General features: G+C 42.4%; 1 protein-coding gene across 1 annotated transcript in view; it reads left to right on the top strand.

Moving 5' to 3' along the window:
* Nucleotides 1-23,312, top strand: part of cdh13 (cadherin 13, H-cadherin (heart)) — a 278,706-nt gene that overhangs the window by 12,234 nt on the left and 243,160 nt on the right. The window contains exons 3-4 of the mRNA XM_030054250.1: nt 2,824-2,937; nt 22,849-22,854. Of these exons, the coding sequence (XP_029910110.1) occupies nt 2,824-2,937; nt 22,849-22,854 (120 nt within the window). The remainder of the gene's footprint in view (nt 1-2,823; nt 2,938-22,848; nt 22,855-23,312) is intronic.

The raw sequence follows: 23,312 nt of genomic DNA, 5'->3' as shown, positions 1-23,312 counted from the left end.
CAAGACAGAGCATCAGTGTTAATATCGCCTGTTTAAGTACACTGGTAGGTCGTGATAGACATAAATAGAGGCAGACTCAGGGCAAAGAAATAAACGCGACAAAACGTGTAATGCAAAATTCAGACTAAACGCCGGCTCTCAGTTCACTTAGCGCTGCAAATACATATAGGAGCGCATGTATATTTGAAGTTGTGTCATGCATTATTGAAAATGTGCATCCCAGGCATGAATAAAATGCGTATTTATGCATATTTGTAACTGTGCATATGCAATTTTCTGCATCTATTCATGTTTTTATATGGCTGTGAGTGTTCGTCTGTGTGTGTGTGTGTGTGTGTGTGTGTGTGCGAGTCAACCAGGCATGCGTCCAGGTGAGTGGACAGTCACCAGATTGCCCTCCGTTGTAGGTCGTCCCCTCCATGCTTGCAGCCGCCACTGCAGCTTCGCGTTCATGGTGTCAGTGACAGGCGTAATTTTCTTCAGCACCCAAGCCGACAGCAGGGCCCTGACTGCATCAGTGATCACAAAGTGAAGGAGAGAGTGGAAAACCACTCTCACTATATTATAACAACCATGCCTTTGTTTGCAACAGCTGGAGGTTGGAGGATGAAATTACATTATTCTATTGTGTTCTCAAGAGCGAAAATAACATTTCGGATTGCCTCCTTCTGCATGAACAATAAAATTGCTTGGCGAAAACCTTGTCATCTTTCATTTGTTCATTTTCACTGCGTCTTCTCCCATCTTTGCTTCTCTTTCTTTAGCACTCATTCATGATTTTTTTATCTTCTCCTTCTTGCCCTCATTTAGCACAGGGGATGGAAAAAAAAAACAAGCTATTGAGCGTTATTGTTAAAGAATCTAAATTAAATTGCAGGGAATCCAGCAGAGGCAGTTATTGTACGCCAAGGGTCTTGAAATCAGAGGTTTACACATTTTCGCCAAGTCTCCCCTCCTCTCCTCCTCTTGCTCCAGAACAAGTGTGGCACACAGCGTTTCATGCGAGATGCACGTGCTCAGCCCTTTTGAAATCCCTCACTTATTCACACACACCTCCCTGCTGCAGCACAAGACAGGCACTGAGAGATGCTCCAGGAGTAGCTCATTTTGACATTTTTCTCATACTCTCAAATGCATATTTAACTGCTTGCAGCTGGATGTGTGTGTGTGTGCGTGTATGTGTATGTGTATGTGTGTGGTATTTTAATATGGCATTGCTCAGTAAAACTAATGGGCCGAGCCAGCAGAAAGCTTGCTTTTTAGCTTGCAGCAAGTGGCAGTGTTAAGTTTCACTTATGAATGCTAACAATGGCGCCAGCCGTTTTTAGGGTTGGTGTGGGACAGCGGCTGAATATTTTTCCCTCGTAATGTTGCACATGACTGGGCAAGGCTGATGTGGTTAAGGTCCAAAGTTTTTAGGGCTGAATGATCTGAGAACAAACAACAACAACAACATAAACCTATTGCAATCATTGTGGGAATGCCCGTTTTGCACCCGATTCGACTGTTATCAGTTCATTGAATGGACGTTACAGGTAATAATCGCCCCCACAGGGTTGAGGTAGGAGGTCACTCCTTCGAGCAGGTCAGACGCTGTTATCATCTATTCCTATCATCAATCTGTCTTAACCAATCAAACGTTAGCGGGTCAATAATTATTTCAAGAAAAAGTTAAAACAACACTTAATGCAATAAGCCTGTACTAATCCCCAGAGGCACAAAAAGTTCATGTATTGTACGTGATTTTGATTTATTTCAAATTGATTCTATCTTTATTTACTTGTAGTATCTTTTTCCTTATTTGTACTTGACTTATTTGTACTTACTGTATATTGTTGTATATTGTACATAGGTTGTACATTGTATATAGGAATGTTATATATACTTTCTATTTTATCTTTATTTTATTTATTTTATCTTTATTTTTTTAACTAGTTAATTCTATCTATTTTTTACTTGCACAGTGCCGGAGTTGTTGCAATCACATTTCACTGCTGCTGTACCTGTACATTCATGCATGTGACGAATAAATCTTGAACTTGAACTTGAACTTTTTCCCTATTTTTATTTAATTATTTAGAAGACTGGTGATTGCATAATCGTTAAATGAATGTTTATGTAATGTTTTTACTTTTTGTGTCGGACCCCAGGAAAACTAGCTTTTGTCTTGACAAAAGCTAATGGGGATCCTAATAAACAATAAACAATACACAATAAAGTTAGAAGGCTGTTGTTGTCTATTCCCATCCTCAGTCGCTTAACCACTGGAAATATGAGTTTAACTCCTTTCGTCAGCCTTCATTTGTTGCTTGGTTAAGGTTAGGAAAGGGTTTGTTGTGATGGTTAAGCTTAGGTTAAGGTAATGGTTAAGGTCAGAAAAAGGGGATGGCTAAGGTAATGGTTTTGGTTAAGACAGACTGACGATAGGAATAGTTGATAATAGCCTTTTAACCCACTAGAAGGTGCAGAGGGGACCTACTGACCATGATTACGACTGATAACATCCATCCAGTGGTGTGATAGCATGAGTGTTTGCATCACAGTTTTCCTTTTCACTCCGACAAAAAAAAAAAAAAAAAAAAAAAAAAAAAAACTATTAAAGTGATGCTGAGGTGGTTTTTGTGAGGGGTCTGTACCAAACAAACGTGTTCCAATGTCTTAAGAATACAATTTGCAGGCCAGGGCGTCTCTCCAACACCACAATACTTCATTTATTATGTTTTCTTTTTTCACCTTGTTTGGATATTGCACTTGGCCCCATTATGTTGCTGATATTTTTGTTTAATTGTGCAGCCCTAATGGCCTCTCTCCTCCATGTTGCAGGATATCCTGGGTCTCGGTCAGACTTTGCCCTACAGATCCAAGCGATCCCTGATCGTCCCTGCGATGATCGTCACTGAGAACCAGAGGGCTCCCTTCCCCCGGATCATTGGAAAGGTAAGAAACACGCGGTTTCATCGTTCACTCATTAGGGCTTTTCTTCCCCGGCAGAATCTTGGTTTTAAAGGGAAACACTGTTGTATTTTCTAAGGGAAAATAAAAGTGGAGTTTGCATTATAAATGTGCATGGTGATGATTATTTTGTCCAAAGCACAGAATCAAGCACTCAGCAGGCATATTGTGTGAATCTTTGGATACGCTACAGTAATGTTATGTCCTGGTCAGCTTCATGAGTGTTCACTGTAGTGGTAATTAGCCTAAAACCAAAGAGGAGTTTGACCTTGCACAGCTCCACTCAGAATTAATTGGAAAAAGGAAAAAGAAAAAAAAAAAAAAAGAAAAGAAAATCTGACTGTTGCAATGTCCTGTTGCGAATATGGACCATTTTCCTAATTAGCGATGTTATGATTATATTAAGATCACATTGATGGAATGATGAAAATGCTCAGTAAATCATCAGATAGATTGTTAAAGTCAGTCTTGAGCTTTAGTCTAGACCCAAATGTGCTGGGAGTGCTTGATCTGCTCTTTCTTTGATCGAATGTTAACGTGATGCTTTGCATTGTTTCGTTTTTTTTCTTTCCTTTTTCTTACTAATTATTTATTTTTATTGGTCCATTGTAGATATAATCAAAAAGGAAAACCTTAGATATGGTCATTTTCTTCCATCTTTACATCTTTTGGCAACCTTATCTTCATTTTACTTCCAAAAAGTCATTTGCGCCGGCTGAATTTCACTTGAGTTTGCATCTCTGTGATCACATTTAATTAATATGACCAGATAAAAGCACTCTAAACCGCAAATTAATTCTAATGTTTGGTGTCAACTTGGTGGCTGTGTGATATGAGGTCGCTGTTAATGTCGGTAAAGGTTATCCACATAATGTCAATCCATGCAAATCTGCCAAAAAAATGCTAAAATTGAAGCCATTAAAGCCACAGACATCAGACATCTGTCGAGTTGTTGTTACAGCTAATGCAATTTTGGCTACAGTGCAAAACAACTGGTATTGCCAACCAAACACAAACCATATGGCGGTGTGCTGAGAGCGCTATGTCAGGAGTAAATTCAGATATAAACCTAAACAGCTATTAAAACACAATCGAGGTAAATCTGCAGTCGGTGCAACAGCAGCAGCAACAACATAGTTAGCAGATCCGACATTAACTGTGATTTGCATGTGAAGTTAGTAGGATGGCCCGCTTGCAAGGGAAGTATTTGCAAAAGAATACGACTTGCTCTTGTCGTTAGCAGCATATAGATTGAATTTGGCTGCAAATCCAAGGAGTTAGACCCTCGACGTCCATTAACCTGTGAGAGTTTATAACTTATGTGTCTCGATCAAAGGCCTCCTGGCTCCTGAACTGCAAAGAAAATGAAAAGGCAGAAAAGATTTAGTAACTGCTTCTACCTTACCTTTTTTTTTTTTTTTAAGACAGCCTGCTGTTTCTACTGACAGCTCTCTTGGGTCATAAGAATGAGGTGTTAATTGTTCGATTGAGAGGTGTTCCCATTTAATATCATCTGATTAAAAAGACTGGAGGTCTGTGCTTGTGAGGCAGATAATCATAGCGCGGTAATTACGCGGCAGACAAAGACTGATCTCGGTTGAAGATATTTGAGAGAAATTTGGGATCTGACTCTCAATCTGGCGGATAATGATAACCTGCCTGTCCCAGACCAGAGTGCATATCAGTCACAGGGTTCTTGACCATGACTGATAGAAGCACGGTGATGATTCGCCGATGTTAATGATGAAGTGATGATGATGGCGATAGGGCCTCGCTTAATTAAATAACGAGTACGATGGAAGCTGTAAAGTGTTGCCGTTTTGCCTCCGTGTGATCTTCTGTTCTGATTCGAGAGCTGTGGTTCGCACCTTCAGCATTGTGGAGAAAAAAAAAAAAAAAAAAAAAAACTACAGGTAACTGCTCAGTGTTTTTCTCAGATTCTCATTAAGATTTGCCGAGCACTAAAAAAACCAAGTTGATGGTGTTTATGTAATGAGTGGTAAACTTTTAATGGATTTTCTTGCTCAAAAGAGATCCTTGATGCCCTTGCTTTGATGTCTGAGGTCAGGATTTATTAAGCGGTGAAAGGAGACTATACTCGCCTCTTCCTTCAAGAATATCGCTCGATTCATTCAGAGTGAACACCTGCCAAGGTCATTCGATATTGGAGTTATTTGTTTGTTGCCAATACATTTAAGCATAATTGAACTGTGATGAAGGAAACATACTGAAAGCCTCCATTATCTGCAGTTTAATAGAAAGTGGGTTTTCACTAATCAGTTTTGTATATTTTTGTGCGTCGCGTCGGCAGGAGGAAATTTGAACACAATTTAGAGATGGGCATCGGACGATATATTGCTTGAGGCAATGCACTGGATGATTACCTTTGACTACAAGTGGTTGTGTTCAGTCGCACTCAAAGAAACGCAGGACAACCACATTTTGAGGTTGTAGAAGTGTTCATTGTCAGCCAGCGCCAGGTGAGACCGTGTTGAAGGTTACATTCCCATTATATTTGAAGGGGATTACTCGATGACACTTCAGGGAATATTGTCTTTTCTTCTTTTATCGTCCTTAACTACTTACAGCTGGACACCTCTGTGTGTGTTTTTAAGTGTGTGTGTGTGTGCGTGTCAGCTATTTCAGAATTGTAGCTTTAATGAGAAATCTGAGACTTCAAAAAACACCATTTGATTTTTAGAGAAGGCCACTGCCCTCGGTACTGCCCGTATTGCCATGGCAATGCTAGTTGTCATTACGTTCCCCAGCGATACTAGCGATGTAAATAATGCATGTTTTGTAAAACATTTAATCACACTTTTATTATGGGGTCCAGTTGGTTCCACCCCTGATTTTTTCCACATCAAACATGCATCACACGCATCATTCAGCCCATTAGTCTGTGCATCAAACTTTGCCGAAGTTTCTCTACGGTGCCTCATTTAGACATTTGCTGATGAGATCTCAGAGGTTTGAGCCCACCTGCCTGTTCTGATTCGCCTCTTCCTGGTAAAAACGAGCTCATTCCTCATTAGCACATGGATCAAGTCACATCCTTCTCTATGTTGTGTTGATATATGGCCTCACTTTGAAGTATGTCACATTACGGAAGCACGATACTCTTTAATTGCCAATTCCCATGGTACATCCCCATATCCACATTTCATTTAAAAGATTTTTTTTACTCATTACAGTGTTATGTTTTTAGTAACAGTGCATTAACACAACAAAATAATAAGCGATCATATAGTAAGTTTACTTGTTATAAAGCATACATGATCATGAAAAACCCCACAATCATGCAGGTGTGGTCAAACATTTGATTTGTACTGTATGTGCACTGTTTTTATGTTTTTGAGTTCAAATTTGGCAATACCAATTGATTGCGCTCATATTTTTAGAGGCTACACTCCATGCTAATTGTTATGACCGCTATAAAAACATAAAGGGTCTACCGGACACGGAACATAAAAAAGGATGACATGACCACTGAGTCAACAAGAAAAACAAGTATTTACAACAGAAAACAAGCAAAAGGAGTTAGAGATCCTGGTCAAACAGAAGAAGAGGGGGAAGCGTCTGGGTGAACTGCACAGTGGGCCGTGTGAACCCAGCTCTTCCCCCACCAAAACAGGAATGGAGACGAAACTGAACCAGACATCAAACTGACAAAGTAAAATAGCAAAAACCCCAATGCACAAAAATATGCTGGGAAAAAGAGAAAACTTTGGGTTACTTAACATAATCCCCAATTCTCTGCTGCCTGTCTCTGTGGTTTTCCACGGCTGCAGCAGCAAAGCTCTCGGCCCCTGATGTGATGGATGTCCGGAGTAGGCAGCGGTCAAAGGCGTCACCTTCTCGTTTTCTCAGGGCGCCGGTCTCCCTCCAGAGGTGGACCGAAAAGACCTTTGGAGGGGCCGTAACCTCTGCCTCCTGTGCATCACCCAGGCCTGAGAGGTTCAGCCGCAGGGCCCCCTCACCTGAGACTGCACGTGAGGTGTGCAGGATGAGGTCTTTGACTATGCAGAAAGCACGGTTAGGGTCCAGCTGTTGGCCCATCTCCTCTAGGATTTCTGTCCGGTATGCAGATAGCAGTGTCAGTGCATTTAGTGAGCACATTGTCTGTTCTGTGTATCTGTACATCCTCTGGAAGATGGAGGCGGTGAGGCGTTCCGTTTTGCTAAGCGGGGAAAAGTTGGAGGACGTCGAGAGAGTGCAGACTGCAGTGGTTAGAGTGAAGGTGATAAACCACTGAAGGCTCAACCGTTGGAGGTTTGGTGGCTCCAGTTCCCCCATCCTGTGGATTTCCAGCTTAGAGTAGCTCTTGATGGGATGGACTGGACCAGTACTGGCTCATTTCCTTCATACAAGCAGTCACTGCTGGTAGGAGCCTGGCTGGTGGGAGCCTTCTACCATCATGTAGGTCTCTATATCGATATAGGCTGTTATGTCCCCAATTTGGATGCAGCTCATTTGCAGACCTTGTACAAATTGCTGTCCACTGGAGGAAGGTGGGATCATCCTCCTCGTCCTGCATCTCTGCCATGTCAAGGAGGTCAGAGTTAGCATTGCCCTCTGCGTCCTCCTCGAGGAACCTTTCAAAAAGTGGAGGCATGTCTGGGCAATCAGCTCCCTTCATCTTCCTCCAGCTTCCTCGCGGCTGATGGATGCTGGCTGTTGCTGTTGGGGTGGCTCCTGACAGGCATGGGTCCTGATTATTAGCCGCCGCCACTCTCAGCCTCATTTTCACGATCTGCTCTGGCGTTGACATGCAGTGGGAACATGACCGGGGGACAGCTCGTGCTGCTTGAGTGTGCTTGGTTCCCATGCAAGCAAAAAAAACGGGAAAACTAAACAAGAGGGGGGACAGATATGCACATATATTAAAGAAACGTCTACTACACACTGTATGTATCACGTTGAAGGAATCATACGAGGATGGAAAGCAGAAAAAGAATGGGCCTGTCTTAGAGAAAAGTCAGTGTCTTCATTCAGACGTGGTCTCATTGGAGGTTGTGTAGTTAGCCACGCTGAGGTGATTCCCACAGTAAAAACACAGCTAGAAAAAGAACAAATGGGGGGAAAAAAAGCAGAAGCTCCCAAAAGGACAGTGCTGCAGGCTATGGGGCGAGTGTGTGTCTGCTGCGTGTCTGCTGCCTCTCGCTGCTCTTCAGGTCCCTTTTTATTCAGTCAACTTAATTGCTTTCAGCTGCTCCACACCTGGGGAGAAGGCAGGTAGAGGAGAGGAAGAACCAGGGTGGGAGAGAGAGAGGGGGAGAGAGCAAAACAGAGCACAAAAACACAGCAGCAAGAGGTGTGCAGTAACGCAGCCATGTGAAACACCCCCACCCTAAGATGGTGCACAGGAGTGCAGCGGAGGTTATTCAGACTTAGTGCAAGAAAACAATAAGCAGTGTGAAAACATGCCAGCCAAGACATTTATTATTTACTGTATTATTTCTAATAAAGTGATAGAAAAGTGTGCATTACCTTCATATTGTTATTTAATCTTTTGACAGGTGATTGATAAAGTATATTTGCATGCCTGAGTTAAACATATTACTTTCATCCATGTTTCACAGACCGCAGCAAAGTGATAAAAAAAAAATATGTTTTGCTGAAAAAAAAAAAAAAAAAAAAAAGTTCCCAAATGGAGACAGATTAATGTTCCTCCAGTTCCCATCAACAAAGCCTGACGAGGGAAAAAGTAATGTGCATTAGTGTATGGCGTCACTGCTTGACAGGCCATGCATCAGTCCACATTACACACCCGTTTTAATCCTTTGCCATACTGGGGTCTTATCAGACCTGCTGTCATTAAGACAGCGCAGGTTTCCATTAGGGCTTGTTAAATTCCATGACTCAAATGGGAATTGTCTGATGTTATAATTGAAATACACCTTTTTTTTTTTTTGTTCCATATCAGCCATTATAGAGAGACAGCTGTGATTTGTGTCACTGTTTATCAGTATTATTCAATATTGTATACCAAAGCACAATACCCAGAGGGGCTTTTAACTGAATGTGGCGACATTGCCGTCAGTCATTGTTAAGCAGCCACTTGTAAAACTCATCATCGCAGGCATTCAGATGTACTTTTGCCAAAGAATCAGATTATTTTTCTCGGCATCAGGGCTATTTTATCCATGATTTGTTATTCTCAAAGGAACACCGGCATGGATCTTTTTTTTTTTTTTTTTTTTTTTTTTTTTATCGTTTAAGTCTTTTACCAGCTGAAACCTTGCAGAATGTGCCAGAGACTGTGTAAGAAGGTCTATGAAGAGCGCAGCAGTAAGTTTTTGTGTCGTTTAATGACAATGAAAACGCTCCGAGAGGAAGCGCTCCTCGACAGCGGCGAGAGAAAACTCTAGTGAAGTGGGCAAATTATTGCATCAAAAAGGCCGCTCGGAGCATGATGGTCAACACAAAAGTGACGTTTTAGAGTCCACATTTTGTTCTTTTTTTTTTTTTTTTTTGCATGAAATTGCTTTGATGTCTCTTTGTGTGCCAAAAAAAAAAAAAAAAAGGCTCGGTTGTGGATAAGACTGAGCGCTGCAAGATCAACCACATCTCTGAATGCCCAGAGAGACCGACATGAAAAGATATTCCATACTGAGCCCTGCACATAATAGATAATTGTGCCCTAGAGAGCACAACCACAGAGCCTGGGCCTGCAGCTCCGACCAGCACAATGTGATGCCTGTGAAGCCTGGTGAGGGCCTGGAGGTACCAGGTTTGCTTGTGAAGGACAGTGGGTTTAATGTGTGTGTGTGTGTGTGTGCATGTGGAAGCACAGGGTGGTATTTTAGGGGGTCCACAGGGGGCTGTGCACGTCTCTCCACGGAAAGAGGGGAGAGAAAGACAGAGAAAGATAGCAGAGAGGAGCAAGAGTCAGCAGATAAGTTTGGTCCATAGGGGACGCGGCTTATCTCCAGGTGTTAGCGGCTCGCCGCGGATTGAGCTGAAGTGGCAGCTAACAAGCGCGGTCGCTGTAGCGGCGTCAAACTCCCGCACGCCTGCGAGTTTATCCACACATCGGATGCGTGGTCCGCACTGTGCACGCAAATTATTCCTACTCTCTCTCTCTCTTTCTGCTGTCTCTTTCCTCTCCTCCATCGCTCTTTTCCTCCATGCATCCCTTTCACATTCCCTCCAAGCCCTTCCTTCCCTGCCTCGACAGTCAGCTCTGCATGAGAAGACAGCCTAATGTGGGCTATTTTACCCGATAGAAGCTATACATCGGAGACTAGCAAAATTGATTTTCCACACCAGCAGCTTTCCTCTCCTTATGCAACCTACCACTTCCATATGGCAGCCATTCATTTCTCCTGCACCCCCCCCTCCCTCACTCACTCAGGGAGGCAGGCATCAGGCGGCAGGGGAGATGTGGAATTAAATTGCGAGGGCTTGGCTTTGACACGTATAACTGTGTTCATGCATGTCCATGTATGAGTGAGTCGGCTTCTGTGTATGTGTGTGTGTGTCTGTGCATGCATCCATGGGAAGGCTTGGGCATGTGTGTGTGTGTGCATGTGTGTCAGCAGGACTCCCAGTGGAAGGGTAGGCACCTTGTTGTATCTGTCACACCTCCTGCTAGCTGTGGAATTGTTTTGATACAGAGGTCTCTCCCCTGCCCTCCCTCTGGGGGCCCGCAAACAGCTTCCGCCGCTCACAACAGCTCACGCGACAGCTGAAGCATGCAAATACATTTAAATACACTCAAATGCTTGTCATCGTGCCCACCTCCTCACTTGCCGCCGATGTGATGTGTCTTTTTTTTTTTTTCAGGCTGTTCAAGTGTTTAGGAAGACAAATAAAGCATGTTTTGATCCGTGTCTGGAAACACGACTCCGGCTTGACTGAAGACATCGAACAGAGCGGTTCTGACAAATTCCTTGTGATTTTCGAGATTCTTAAGATCAGACCTCGCTTGGCATGAAATCGCCAATTTAATGTGTGAATTTAATGTCTCCCGCACGCTCTTTACATTGTATTTATATGCGTCCCAGTCTGGATTGCGTCCAGTTTATGTACAGTTCTGATTACAGTGCAAGGCTGACGGTCTTTATGTCTGATTTTGAGGCTCCATTAGCAATTTGGGCAAAATCCAATTTTTGTGCATCCAGACTTGTCACTTCTAGGGAGAATTCAATTTCTTTGACACAAGGTTGTAAAAGTTATTCCTCAGCTATATGGTTATTGATATTGCTCTGTACACAGTGTATTACTACATCACCTCCTAAGTGGTCTATGAAATGGTTTGATAGGTGAATCGGCTCCAGTGTGTAGTAATATGGGCGTTCTTCACCCCATAAAATAGTTCTGACTACAAAGAGTAGTCTGAGTGCATAGAGCAGTGAAAATACACCAAGTATGCCAGATTCTGTGTAGTTTAGATAGATAGATTTACTTTATTGATCCCAAACTGGGAAATTCCCACAAACTGGTTAGTTTTCATTTATTTGTATAACTTGTCAATAGTGTTGGTGATATTCCAGTACAGGCCAAAAGTTTGGACACACCTTCTCATTCAATGTGTTTTCTTTATTTTCATGACTATTTACATTGTAGATTCTCACTGAGGGAATCAAAACTATGAATGAACACATGTGGAGTTATGTACTTAACAAAAAAAGGTGAAATAACTGAAAACATGTTTTATATTCTAGTTTCTTCAAAATAGCCACCCTTTGCTCTGATTACTGCTTTGCACACTCTTGGCATTCTCTCGATGAGCTTCAAGAGGTAGCCACCTGAAATGGTTTTCACTTCACAGGTGTGCCTTATCAGGGTTAATTAGTGGAATTTCTGGCTTTGTCAATGGGGTTGGGACCATCAGTTGTGTTGTGTAAATAGTCATGAAAATAAAGAAAACGCATTGAATGAGAAGGTGTGTCCAAACTTTTGGCCTGTACTGTATATATATTTTAAAGACATATCAGGGACATCTTTCTTTTTCAAAGATTTTTTTTTTTTTGCATGTTTTCTTTGCTTTGCTGCTGCTGCTGCTGCTGCCAAGCCGGGGCTGCCAAGGAGATCTCCATTCAGACGACCTGCTGCCTGCGTTTGTGCCCATGCAACAATATCACTGTTGATCAGGAACTCATACCATCTTGTGCCAAAAAATCTGAAATACCCTCCTTTTCTGTTTTCAGGCGCGATCGATTGCACAGCCCATTCTCATTCCCAGGGCATCAAATACTGACGCTTTGTAACGCCGTTTGACGTTTGGGGGTATCCTTGGATGATGAGTGTATCCTCTATATTGGCTTTCTGTATTAGCTTTGTAAGTAACTATGGTCAATGGTTTATTAGTTTACAATATTTTAATGATTGTATATTTGTTTGCCCAGGGACTATGGGTGGAAATTAGCTTTAGGGCTATAGCCTCGTACAGTGCATCTCTCCCTTTTGGGTTAATGTCTTCTGTACCTTGTCCCTGTTTTCAAAAAAAATTAAAATCACAAATCACAAATCACGTCATCGCACACGGGGGAGGGTGGTGTAGTATGAAGAGCGAGGCAGTCGGCAAAAGGAGGAGGTCGGGATCCTCAAGCACCTGAGTTCAAGTCTTGTTTCTCACACTGTTCCCATGTGACTGTTTTTGTGCCTAAACCCAGCCTTTCCCGAACTTTAGCCAAGTGGTTTTCCTGCCTTAACCTGTCCACGTGACACTGACACGTGATAAAAGCGACAAAGCCCGGTGCGTCTCATCCCCGACGCCAGAAGGTGCCTTTGATGTCGGTGTCAGATGGGAAAGGGGCGTGACAAAGTGTCGGCATTTGACGACCTGGGAATGAGAATGTGTCCGATCGGATGATAGCAGCTGCATTGAAACGGGATGTAACCGTAGATTTCCTGAATATTTTTTGACACACAAAACTGATGATTGGCCCGCAACACTCTTTCATCCTCACCGGAGCCCGTGGAAAAAAAAAAAAAAAAAATCCGGTACTGCTAACTCCAGTTTCAGGAGCATGTGCACACTCAAACATCAAAATGCCCGGTCCAACAGAATTATGCATTCTGCCTCAAATGTATCAGCATTAAATCTCACAGACCTCAATCTGTAGAGCCATCTTCCATCGCTCCATGCCGCGCTGGAGCTGTCAGTTATTCAACCTGTGTTTATCCTGCCTTACCTCAGGGTCCAGCTCGCAAATCAACACAACGCCTCTGACATGACATGACAGCTCCAATAAAGCACCGCTGGTGGGAGGAATGAGGGCCTGCTTTGGTTCCAGCCCCGGCTAATATAGCAAGGAGAATAGACGTGTACTGGCACCTTTGCTTCACTGTTTCGGCGCAGGGTGCATCCTGATTTGCTTTACCTGTCAGTCTATCTCCTGCACCCTCATGCACTCCCTTCCTCTTTCTTTCTTCCCTTCTTTCTTGCTCACGCTTTTCTCAGTTTTTCTCGTAGTTTGTCGCCGTCTCACCAAGAAATCACCATTTAGTGCCAGGGCTGTATCTGAGCTTCAAATTGCGGCTTCGTCCATGTCGTCTAATTGATTCTCCTAATTGTCTTAGGAGGACCAGAGCAATCCTGCCTTTTCCTTCCCCTCTGTTTTTTTTTTTTTTTTTTTTTTTTTTTTATCATGTTAAGGCCAGACAAAAATAATTTCTGGGCTCCGGTTCCCGACCGAGTGTCCCATTTACCCCCCGAGTCAGGTTATTTTATTGGCCTCTGTGTAAAAATAAAATAAAATAAAGGCACTATGCGACCGAGTGTGACCTTGTTGGCGTTGGTCAAAAGTTAAGCAGGGCTTTTATTTTGATCTGTGTTCCACTCGCCTTATTTGTGATGTTCTCGCGTAACTTCGGAAAATAACTTCATGGAATCACGCGCCACCGACGGCACTGGCTGGAAAGAATGGACTTCCGCACGGTGTGTGTGTGTGTGATTTGTCCTCGCAAACCACCAGCGAAAATAATCCGACTACAAGAGAAAACCTTTGCAGATGTACTGAAAGAGGTGAAACAGTGCCATTGTAGATTTGCAAGTGCAGCAGGCAGACATGACAGGGGGGATCCGTGGACGGACATGGCGTTGGATATCCTCTCCACCCCCACCGAGGAGCTTGGCTCTATGGCGGTGGGTGTGATGGGTGTATTCGACCTCAGGTACCTAGCGCTGCGATGCGAGCCAGAGACACCTCCCTCTGCTAGTAATAACGCTGCTCCGTCCGTTAAAAAGGTGGTAACTTATGCAAATATTGAATTAATTATATTTAAAAAGCAACCCGTGCATCGCCTCCGAAAATAAAAATAAATAAATAAATAAATAAAATCCCTACCTACCCATCCTTCCCATGAATAAATAAAATAAAATAAATCCCCCCTACCCATCCTTAAGATGCTAAATAAAATAAAAAATAAAATAAAATAAAATAAATTCCCTTGGACCGAGTGATCGCTCGTCCCGCTGCCGGACCGAGTCGCCGAAAGCAGCCGGAGCCTTCGTCTCCACGGCTGCAGACTTTAGTATTCGTCTTTATCATCGCCTCTTTTACTTATTCTGTTCTGATTTTGTCATATTTTGATCAGGTGCCTTGTGTGATTGGTGGTGTCCATTTTCTTTTCTTCATTAAAAAGTCTATCATCATTCTTCTCATTCTCGTTATTAATGCATTTGTCAGTTTGACCCCATAACCCCAGCATTGACCCCTGCAGTTTAAACCTCCACAAAATGATTATAATTAAAATTATTACCAAAGTTTATGTGTCAGGTACTTCATGTTTCTTTGTTGACGACCTAAATAGCCCTTTAAATAAAACATACCCCCCCACACCACTTATACATCCTATTACGCGACTATGGAAAAATAGAAAAATATGCAAATCACCATAAAATCTCACTGATTGACCTAAAATTGGAAAGAAATATCCATTTTTGGTGTTTTAATGGCTTTATATTATTTCTAAGTACAGATTTTTGTTATTTATAACCAATGCGTTACAGTGTGTACGCAGTGTGTACAGGACATTGAAAACATATCATCATGAGAAATGTTTACCTGGTAGTGCCCATTACATTAGGAAAACTCATATGAAGCAAAAAAAAAAAAAAAAAAAAAAAAAAAAAAAAAAAAAGATGTTAATCATTTATTTAGAGACGTTAAACACTGAACGGGGTCAATTTGACCCCAGACATAATAGGAGGGTTAAAAGCATTTCATTTGTTGCATTGAAAGATATAAAATCTCTATGTATGACCCATTAGGAGTCAGTGATGAGTTAGAATGTGTAGATAAAAGGTTTCTTACATGTGTGTGTGTGTGTGTGTGTGTGTGTGTGTTGGACCTCCTGACAGCTTTATAACTTTCTGCAGTTGGTTTGATTTCTTTCAGCTCGGGTGCTTCTCCGTTGCTGCTCCTTTTAAGTCTGATTTGACTGGCTGAGGAAACAACGGCTGATGGCTAATGATTAGTAGTGGCCTAGCTGGCCAATCAAAGCCAGTTAATTGGCGCCATTGTTTTCCCAGCATGCTCTGTAAGGACTCGGCTGGTTGTGCCCCTCCGTGTGTTTGCCAGGCCTCTCCACCTCTCCTCATCCCGCTAATTAGGAGGCAAGAGTGGCGGGGCAATCAGGCCTGGCATGCATCCGTACACACACACACGTGTGCACTCGCTTTGCTCGGAAACACACACGTGTGCATGCATACACACACACACACACACACACACTCACACATGCATATATATATGCAGCCTCAATCAGACTGTCTGTTCACCATGCTCAGTGTTTTCTCTCTCTCTGTCTCTCTCTCTTTCTCTCTGTCTCTCTCTCCCTCACACACACACACACACACACACACATACGCAGACAGAGAGGCCTGGCCTGGTCCCAGGAGTCCTCTCATGGCCAGTGATTGTCATTAGCAGCTGGCTGTATGACCTTGAAGGGGATGACTGAAGCACCGCTGTGAGATGCTGCTGCACACACTCTTTCACACACACACACACACACACACACATACACTGAAATAGCGAGACCCTTACACCCTCCTTGAAAAAAAAAAAAACAAAAAAACACAAGGACATTGGAAGTGTGTGTTGGTGTGTGTGCACAATATGTGGCGATAATGATTCCGTGTGACGGCATTTCAGAACCGCAAACAAATCCCAGTTCATTCAGTCTCAGATTTAATGTTCATTTCTTGTTTTGATTGTTATGAATGAGTTTTTTTTTTTTTTTTTTGTCAACAATTGAAAAAAAAAATCTACCAGTTGGATGCAATAACCCAAACAGTTTTTTTCTGATGCAGTGCACCTGTTTCAGTATTTTTTTTTTTTGTTCTGGGTATAAATATGTTGTAACAAGGCAGAATAAGGCAAACGAGCCCGGTCGTATCAAGAAAATAACACAAAATGATTCAAACGAGGGTGATTAGCATCGGAGGCGAGGGTGATTATCTCATCCCTCTGACAGATTCTTTCACCTGTTTGCGAAAAAAAAAAAAAACACACACACACACACAAAACAAAACAAAACAAGAAATTAACATTGAATATGAGACTGAATGACTTTGTAAGACGGAGAATTTTTCTGCAAGCTCCTCTGGGCCGTCTTTAGTCGACGTGATGTTACACTCCACTGCCTGCGCCGATTGTTGTCTTATTCACTGAATTTTTTATGTGCAAGAGGTGATGCGGGCCAGGGACTTTGTATATGTGTGTGTGTGAGTGTGTGTGTGTGTGTGTGCAAATAGTACTTGGTGTCAATAATGCTGAGGTGCAGTCTGATTCAGAGGGAGGTTTACTGCTCCCCTCCTGACAGATAACAGGAAGCCAGACAACAGTGCGCGTCATCGAGGCTTTTAATGTATTATTCACACTCAAACTTGCATCCACACACACACACACACACACACACACACACACACACACACAGGTGACAGTGCAGCGTGCGGCGGCGTCGGCCCGCCGCGCTCCGAGGTGTCGCGTGGTGTAGCGGAGCAGCGCCACACCTCCTGTCATCCCCCCGCAGCATCACACACACACCGCGCTCTTTCATGTCTGCTCGGCTGCTAATGAGAGCTGATGGAAAGAGGTGAGATTCTCCCATCAGACCTCCCACACACACGGGGGGGGGGGGGGCGACTCGCTGGAGACAACGCCACTGGGCGCGCGTCTCCGTGCCAGCATGCGCACGCACGGGTCGGGGTGCACTGCGTGTGTGTGTGTGTGTGCGGCACAGATGATCACCCCCCCCCCCCCCCCCCCCCCCCCCCCCCCCCCGCAGAGGCATCTCCCTAATCAAACCAAACTTCTCATGACACTTCAGTTCCTCTTTAGGAGAAGTTATTGTGTCTTTATCAGCCGTCGCTCCCTCTCTCTCTCTCTCTCTCTCTCTCTCTGTAACTTACTCTCTTCCTCACTCTTAACCACTTTTTTTTTTAATTTTTCTCCCACTTCCTCCCCCCTCTGTCTATCCAAGTTTGGCACCAAGCCATCTGTGAATCCAACTTATGTTGCACTTTTTTCTTCTTCTTCTTCTTCTTCTTCTTCTTCTTTTTTCCCCCTCTTTTCTTCACTTCATCTGACCCAGTTTGTCACTCAGCAGGTGTTGACTGCCAGTGTGATTACTGCTCAAAAATATCCTCGGCCTGTATGGCTGCTATTGCACCTGTGTGCGTTTGTGCGTGTGTGTGTGTGTGTGTGTGTGTGTGTGCGTGCATGTGTGTGTTTGTGCTTGTATTTCTGCGCTTAAGAGGACCAACAGCCCTCAAAAAGGAAGGAGGAGGAGGAACGTTACGCAAAATGAGAACATCTGCTCGTCCTCTTTTCTTGCCGTCACGGTTTGAAACGATAGGAATTCAATTTAGGAGAACGAGGAACCTGGGTTTAGACTCATCGAACAAAAAAAATGAGGATTAAGAATGTAATTCATAAAGTTATTTCTGAAAAAACCTTTATTAGGTTGCAGCCTCATCTCCGTACCTTTTTTGTCTAGAGTAACCCTTTGAAACCTGGATCGATGTCAGAAAGAGATCAATAATAATAATAATAATAATAATAATAATAATAATAATGATGATGATAATGGTGATGATGATGAGGAGGAGGAGGATAATAAGAATAAGAATAAGAATAAGAATAATTAATAGAACAATAGGGGGAAAAGTAGGGGAAAATGTTTGGAAAAATCTTTTTTGGTTAATTTTTGGGTCTTTTTTTTATTGTCAAGGCTTTTTTTTTTTTTTTTTCTTATTTTCTTCTTCTTCTTATTTTTTTAATATCCAGGTCTTTTTTTTGTAGCCTATTACTAATTAGTTGCAAAATTTCAGGGTCATTTCTTGTTGAGTTCCTCTTTGCTTTTTCCCTCATGTTTGTGAAAGAGCTCAAGCCAGCTTGCTCAGGTTGAAAAATGGTGAAATGCTTGCGAAAGGCTGCGTTCAGACGCCTTTCGCAAGCATTTAAACAGCAGAGACCTGATGTCGATGCAGGTTTCAAAGGGTTCATGCGCTTCATGAGGCCTTGCTGCCGCGTGCGCTCCGGCTAGTTACAGGAAGAAGAAGTCAGCTCGATGGCTGACTCGCAACAGCCAGTGTCAAAAATGCGCCATTGGCATTAACCTCTCTTACTTAAAATACTGGACTCCGCTGCAGACTGGGATGTGGTGGGAGCTTGTACACCAGTGAAACACCTGTAAGAGATAAATGATTATATTCTGTCAACTCACTTCTTTTGTAAGTTAAAGCCACATAACAAGTGGGATAATCCACTCCCAGATGGTCTTCTTTCAAAAAGTAATGACTTTGTCTTTTCTCAGAAAGTAAGAATTGGTTTGCTAGTTAAAGACGTCACATCACACAACGTCTGACCCACTTTCCCTGTTGGTCAGGTGACAGTCTCGCAGCTCACTTGTGATATGTGTCATTTGTCTCGGGTGCATGCGTTGGGTGTATCTGTGTTGCCCCCTTTGGGACGTTAAACACATCCACTGCACTCAAGTACACTGCAAAAACACAAAATCTTACCAAGATTATTTGTCTTATTTCAAGTCAAAAATGTCTTATTTCTAGTCAAAATATCTCATTACACTTAAAATAAGACATGATCACCTAAGAAGTAAATTGTTTTTAGACAATTTTCACTTGTATCATTGGCAAAATTTGCCAGTGGAAAAAGTGGAAATTCACTTGAAATAAGTGAAAATTAGCTCGAAACAAGAAACAAATTTTGCCAATGAAACAAGCAAATTTTCACTTGAAACAAGAGACAATTGTCTAAAAACAAGTTACTTCTGAGGTGATCATGTCTTATTTTAAGTGTAATGAGATATTTTGACTAGGAATAAGACATTTTTGACTTGAAATAAGACAAATAATCTTGGTAAGATTTTGAATTTTTGCAGTGTAAACCCATGCAATTCATTCAAGACTCCTGCTGACATCAGTGAACTGTTTGATGACTTGTAAGTGGATATAGCATGTGGTCGTGGATGGATTTTTTTTTATGGTGAGATCACCGGTCAGATTGGTTAGAAAATACCTGGCAAACAGGACGATAAAGACTGAATGGAGTCAATGAAAGTCCTCATAACTATAGTAATACAAACAAGTGTGTGTGTGTGTGTTTGTGTTTGTGTTAGGGGGGACTCGCTCCCATGGAAACCTCAGGCGCCGCCGCTGTGCTCCTGTGTTGAAACAGAAATCTTTTAGAAAAGCGGGAAAAATAAGAAGAATGGGAAAGAAGGGGGAGGCGGAGGAGGCGGCTGGAAGGAGGAGGAGAGCACAAAGTAGAAGAACAAGGAGGCGGAGGAGAGGAGCGGAGAGGAGCGGGAGGAAGGGGGAAGCGTACAGGATATGGGGTATTATCCGTGAATCGCTGCCTGGTGCTGTGCTGTTGTTGTTATATAAGGCCTCTGCAGGTTTTGGCACTTTTGGCTCTGATAATTTGATGCTTCAAACAAAGTGAGTAGAGGGTGAAAGCAGAGGGCGGGAGCGAGAGAGAGAGAGAGAAAGAAAGAGAAAGAGACATATTAGCAGCGAGAGATGGAAAATGACGAACGGGGAATGAGAGATGGATTGTTAGCAGAAAAACAGGGACGGACGTGTCAGAGAGTAACAAGCGGGGGAGTTGGGAGCCCGAGAAAGAGAGGGAGCAGAGGAGGAAGATGAAGCGGGGGTTTAGAGATAAATGGCGGAGAGGCGAGGAGGGCCCGAGCTGTGTCTGGCGCAGGCTTGGAACGGTGCAGTTTCATCTCCCATGCACTTTCAAGTAGGGAGCAGAAAGGCCTTGAGTTTAGCCGCCCCGTGAAAAACGTGTAAAGCGCTCTCTCATTAAAGGTGACCTCCTGGCGCCCCCGCTGACGCTCAGGCACAACCTAAAAACACCATTTAGATCCTTTACAGACACGCCGCCGAGCCGAGGCTCAGCAGGGCGACTGCACCGCTAACAACCACCTGTGTGTGTGTGTGTGTGTGTGTTTGTACCTGGAGCCTGGCAGTTCCACTATAGAAAACATGTGTAAGGGTAATTGTTTCCTCTGGATACGCTTTTAGTTATCAGGCATCCTCTTTTAGTGGCAGATGTATGATTTGGAAACACCTCCAGAGAATGCAACGCTACAAAAATGCTACAAAATTTTTTCTTAATTAGGTATAAAAATGTTGAAGCCAGGCAGAATGCAGCAGATCAGCCCACTAGCATCAATAAAATGACCCTTGAATCAAAAAAAATAAAAAAAAAAAATCTTGAAACAAGTTCATTAGCATTGGAAACAAATGAGATGATCTCACCCCAATGGCCGATTTTATTTCGCTTGTTTGAAGAAGGACAAGATTTTAACGCTGAATATGAGACTAAATGAGGTGAAGATGGATTTTTTTTTGCAGCGCAAGTTGATTTTCATCAAGTTGCGGAGCCCCGGCTGAAGGAGCTTTGTCTGAGCAACCCTGATGTGAGAAGATATTTTGGTTTAAGTGTCAAATTGCTGAGATGTCACACTGATAATAACACTGACAAATAGATCCAAAGTGGTGAGATTAAGGCAGTGAGATGTTCAAATAAGCACTCAAACATTTTTTTGTATCACAGCAACTGACAGTGAATTAAGCTCCAGTGGAATAATTCTGCCGAGGACCCCCTAACAGCCCCTCGAGGCTCCACAGGGGTCCCTGGACCTCAGTTTGAAAACCACTGCAATATGGCACCATTAAACCACACAAAACATGGCAGTGCATCATGCATTTTTAAGACGAAATGTAAATACGGGGAAATGTAAGTATTTTTTGTGCATATAAGGGTTATTTCACAACCCCAAAAAATGTATCTGCAAACCGAGGAATGCATTGAAATGCCGTTTCTGTAGCAAAAATATGTTAGAAATCAACATTTACACTTGTAGCCAATGTAGTGGAGCCTGCGTCAGTGTCATATAACGTCCACACATGCACTAATGTTGTCAGAACTTGTACACGAGGATAGAACCCAATCGCACGACTCCAAACAAGAGTTCAAATGAAAAGACTTTTAATAAGGAAAGTAACAACTCAAATCTCAATACAAAGTAACAACAGAAAATCACTCTTAAAGAGGAAATCCACAAACAAAGGCAAGACAAAAGTATCAAAGAAACATGAAAACTAAATTATAGTAAAATAAAGCAAAGTATCAAAGAAAATACAAAACCTGGTGTGACAGGACGTGACTTGACTTGACTTGACGAGACATGACGTGACGTGACGAGACATGAAGCAATGGTGAACACTTGTGGGAAACACACAAGGGAAAGGGCAAGTGACCTGGCACAAGAGGAGAGTGGGATATAATGAAATAAATAATAAAACTTTATTTGTATAGCACCTTTCATACAAGAATTGCAGCTCAAAGTGCTTCACAATGAAAATAAGAACATTTGAAAACACATTAAATAAAACATTAAAAAGAATATAAAACATTAAAAAGAATATCAAAATAAAACAGGAAGTCACGAGACAAGACATAAGAACAAAACTTAACAAAACATAATTTCAAAGACATGACTTAGCCACTTTTATGTGCTTTTTTAAAGCGTCTTTAGCCACCAAAACTGCTTGGTTAGGGTTAGGAAAAACATGAACATGGCTCTCAACCGCAGGCTACAAACGCAAAGTCCTGTTTATTGTGCCGTTCATTACCCTACCAACCTCCTGACAGTGTTTTTCAATCACTTTATAACCTGCTATGTGGTGAAACATGAAAATGTGACATTTCAGCGTATGGTTGGTTGGTATCACTGGTTTGCAGAAACGTAAAATGCCAACATTTCACCCAGGCGACAGGATTATATTTCATTATTTTTAAGTAGAAAACTGGTTTCAGGTCCTCCATTGTATGATGTTTTAGGCACAGAGTTTTTTGTTAGACTTAGACTTTCTTTATTGTCATTGCACAAAAAAAACACAGCAGTGAGTTTTTTTTGCAACGAAATGTCGTTTCTTGGCTTCCAGATTACAACAGAGATGGAATTGTGGGGCAGTTTAAATAAATAAATAAATAAAATCTATATAACTAGTGCGTAAACAACAAGAGCTAAATAATAATGAGTGCAAGAAAGAATAAATAGATAAAACAGAATATACAGTGTAAAGTACAGAACTACAGAATAAACAGTGTTGTTGTTTCTTTTTTTTTTTTTTTTTTAACAACTATTAGGTTTCAGCATTTTCCCTTTTTTTTTTTTTTTATTGTTTTCTCTTCCTCACATCTGACCTGGAATCAGCATCCACAGTGATCTGCGAGGAGGCCTTGGCTGCTGTTGCGACTGTGTTTTTTTGTTTTTTTTTTTGTTTTTGTCTTTTTGCTGTGTGAGTCTAACATGCCCTGGTGTGTTTTTTCTCTCTCTTTCTGTTTCTGACCTGCCTGTTCCTGCTGCCGCCCTACCTGTGGATGCTGCTGGCTGCGGCAGTCTCATGTGAGTATCCGTCCATCCAAACCATCCCGTGTCCGATTATTCCTGTAAAAAAAAAAAAAAAACTTGGCAATGTGAGAGGTGGAGAACATCACCGAGAGCTGATTTAACGGCGGCTGGTTGTTCTCAGCTCTGCAAGTTGCCAACACAGAACTGCGGTTTCACCATTAAAAAAACAAAAAAACACTGTTATCCCACTTGATGTTCACAATTTTTGAGCCGTGGGATATTATAATCCGTCGTTACACAAGTCTCGCTTTGCTGATCGAGGAGAAATTCCACCTCTCGCGCTGAGACTTTGGAGGAGATCTTAACTTTCCAATGTTGACATGCGTTCAATTTTCCAACTCATGAAATCAAATCAAAGTCTTGTCTGCATGCATTTTTAATTGGAAGCAATCAGGGATTTACATCAACATTCAAGGCGCAGTGTGCTCGTCGTGCTCAATTATGCATCAGCA

The sequence above is a fragment of the Myripristis murdjan genome, chromosome 6 (genome assembly GCF_902150065.1).
Source record: "Myripristis murdjan chromosome 6, fMyrMur1.1, whole genome shotgun sequence".
NCBI classification, from domain to species: Eukaryota; Metazoa; Chordata; class Actinopteri; order Holocentriformes; family Holocentridae; genus Myripristis; species Myripristis murdjan.
The sequence above is the reverse complement of the archived record's forward strand: the minus strand, read 5'-3'. Positions and strand labels throughout refer to the sequence as shown.